Source organism: Ricinus communis, chromosome 2 (genome assembly GCF_019578655.1).
Source record: "Ricinus communis isolate WT05 ecotype wild-type chromosome 2, ASM1957865v1, whole genome shotgun sequence".
NCBI lineage: Eukaryota > Viridiplantae > Streptophyta > Magnoliopsida > Malpighiales > Euphorbiaceae > Ricinus > Ricinus communis.
The window spans coordinates 10,686,477-10,689,790 of NC_063257.1; the positions used below are offsets into that span (position 1 = coordinate 10,686,477).

At 42.7% G+C, this 3,314-nt stretch overlaps 1 protein-coding gene across 1 annotated transcript; it reads left to right on the forward strand.

The window, feature by feature from the left end:
• Positions 1 to 432: 432 nt before the first annotated feature.
• LOC8281369 (serine/threonine-protein kinase-like protein CCR4) lies at positions 433 to 3,314 on the forward strand. The gene has a single exon (XM_048371431.1). The coding sequence runs from the start codon at positions 698 to 700 to the stop codon at positions 3,035 to 3,037; it is 2,340 nt and encodes a 779-aa protein (XP_048227388.1). The 5' UTR covers positions 433 to 697; the 3' UTR covers positions 3,038 to 3,314.

Here is a 3,314-nt window from a genome sequence, read left to right on the forward strand (position 1 = left end):
ATCCCCTCAAATAAAAAAGCATAGCACTATTTTGCTATGCCCAATATGAAGTGAAATAGAAAGAACAAATAAAAAGAAGAGCACTGAGACTCAGACTTCCCTGTAATTTTTGACTTCCTCTCTAATTTAACTATGATAATTTAGTTCAGATGAATAGGGTTCCCTGTACTCTACTGTTTATCTATGACTATAAACAGCAAGTTCTCTTATCATATCAAAGTTTCCAGAATTTCTCAGTTCAAAAAACATAAATAAAAGTTTCCAGAGTTTGGGGTTACATGCACTACACAGACACACTCAATGCCTAAGTAAATCACTAACACAAGCAAAAAGAAAGAAAAAGGAAAATAAAAATAAAACTAATACTCAGTCATAGTTATTACTAATAATAATATGAAATTTCAATCCTTGACCACACGCTCTCTCTCTCTTCCCTTCCCTCTCCTCTGTTTTCAAGTTCCTTTCAAAATGACTCAGTCTTTGGTCCTCAAATAATACTCTCTCAAAGCCGCGTTTTTCTTTGTTTCCCTTTCTCTCCTCTCTAAAATCCCCACATCCATCTCCATTCAAAATGGCCCAAAATCAAATGCATCACCTACTGCTACTACTACTATAGCCTCAGGATTCACCCTTTTCGTTTCTTGCATAATCATGAGATTATCAAGTCTCAGGACTTATTTTTATTATTTTTATTTCTATGGCTTTTCCTTTCTTTAATGTTACTCTTTCTTCCTTCTTGTTTGTTCTGCTCTTTTTTACTTCAGCTCCTGTCGTTAATCCACTATCAACCGTTGCAATTTCTGAAACTTCTAACCACACTTTAATATGTGCATTGAGGCCGAATGGTGATAGAGAATCCTTTCTAAGCTGTTCAGGTTCTCCTGCTGGAATTCAGATTCCTGTTCCTGGGCTGAATTCTAACATTTCATATTCTGGGGTTGTTGCTGGAGACGGGTTCGTCTGTGCTTTGAGTTCTTTCACTTCTTCCATTTCAGTAATGGTTTGCTGGAGATTCTCTGCTGATGGTACTAGTGTGAACTTCAAAAGGATTTATGAAGGTCAAATTATTAGAGAGTTTGAAGCGGGTAATTCCCATTATTGTGGTCTTGTTAATGCCACCAATCGCCTCCTGTGCTGGCCGTGGCAGGAATTCAACAGCTCTACCTCTGCTGCTCAGAACTTGAGCTTTTCAAGTATTGCAGTTGGTGATGACTTCGTTTGTGGGCTATCAGGATTTGGGATGATTTCTTGCCTTGGAAATAATTCTAGGGTCAATAACGAAGCTCCTCAAGGGAACTATAGCATGATTGCTGCTGGGTCTAAGCATGCTTGTGCTCTAACTCTTGATAATGATTTGCGTTGTTGGGGAGATACTGTGGGCAACATACCCCAAGACAAGTTCAAATTGTTGGCATTAGGAGAGAACCGTAGCTGTGGTTTGTTGATTAATGAAACAGTTGTTTGTTGGGGGAAAAACAATTTCAGATTGCAAGAAAGTTTGCAAGACACTTACTTTCTCCATATCGAAGCCAAGAGGAATGTTTTCTGTGGAGTTATGAAAACTAATCTTTCTTTAATTTGTTGGGGTAATCAGAATTTGGATTCCAATTTGATGGTGTTTGAGGAAGTTCTGCCTGGACCATGTAGAAGTGTCTGTCCATGTGGTATATTAGTAGGATCTGTCAGATTTTGCTCCCAAGGTCATATCTGCGAGCATTGGTACACCAACACTGTTAATCAACCTCCAGCTTCGTCTCCACCAACATTACGGCCTTTGCCTCAACCATCACCTTCAGGAGGAAGTAGTGGATGGAATGACAAGACGATAGCTTCTTTAGTGGTGGGGTGTGTGGGATGCTGTTCTTTCTTGCTATCCATTGGTTTTTTTCTCTTCAAATACTGCAAATGCAGAGGATGTAGGGTCCATGATTCAGGGCGCTTAGATGAAACTGGGGCACCCCTCGGACAAGGTCTAAGAGAGCAGCAGCCACCGCAAACCGAGCAAGCACCAGCTATTCTAGAAAAGCGCCTTAGCCAGCTGGCCAGCATGGGAAATGCTGGTCAACTGGAGGAATTCTCTTTGCAGGTGCTACTTCTAGCCACTAACAATTTCTCTGAAGATCACAAGGTTGGAACAGGCAGCTTCGGTTCGGTCTACCTCGGAAATTTAGAGGATGGCCGAGAAGTAGCCATTAAGAGAGCCGAAACATCAACCAGTAGTTCCTATGCTGTTGGAACCAAGCATCAGGAGGACAAGGACAATGCGTTCATTAACGAACTCGAATCCTTGTCCCGACTCCATCACAAGAACCTTGTACGATTACTGGGCTTCTACGAAGACAGCAATGAGCGGGTATTAGTCTACGAGTTCATGAGCAACGGCACTCTCCACGACCATCTTCACAAGGTCCAAGACTCCCCATTAATGTCATGGGCAGCAAGAATCAAGGTAGCACTTGACGCAGCCAGGGGAGTTGAGTACCTCCACGAGTACGCAGTGCCACGGATCATCCACCGAGACATCAAGTCATCCAACATTTTGCTAGACTCCTCCTGCACAGCCAAGGTATCTGATTTTGGACTATCTCTAATGGGTCCTGACGATGAGGAGTCACACTTGTCGCTCCGGGCCGCTGGCACAGTGGGTTACATGGACCCAGAGTACTACAGGCTTCAACAGTTGACCACAAAGAGTGATGTATACAGCTTCGGAGTAGTGCTGCTAGAACTACTGTCAGGCTACAAGGCCATACACAAAAACGAGAACGGGGTTCCCAGGAATGTGGTTGATTTTGTAGTGCCATATATTGTCCAAGATGAAATCCACAGAGTACTGGATTCCAGGGTGCCCCCACCAACCCCATATGAAATAGAGGCAGTGGCGTACATAGGATACTTAGCAGCAGACTGCGTAATACTGGAAGGCCGAGATCGGCCATCCATGTCAGAAATTGTAAATAGCTTGGAAAGAGCACTGGCTGCATGTCTAATGCACCCCACTTCGCTTTCGCGGTCCACCACAGGATCCTCCGCATGAGTAATTGTTTAGCAGATTCGGTTGCACCAAAGCATTCCCCACGACACGCCTAAGTGTAATGAGACAGACAGCCCGTAATTTGTAGAGTTAGTCTAGACCATTTTTGGGTTCTTTTTTCCTCCATACACACATACTTTTCTCTCCTTTTTTTTCTATTAGTTGATTGATTGGGTTGGCATTTGCCCAAAAAGTGTACGATGATGGTGTACCTACCGCAGAAAAGGTGTTGATTCTTGTTCATAATTGATAAAGTTGTACATTTACTTTTCTTGAATTA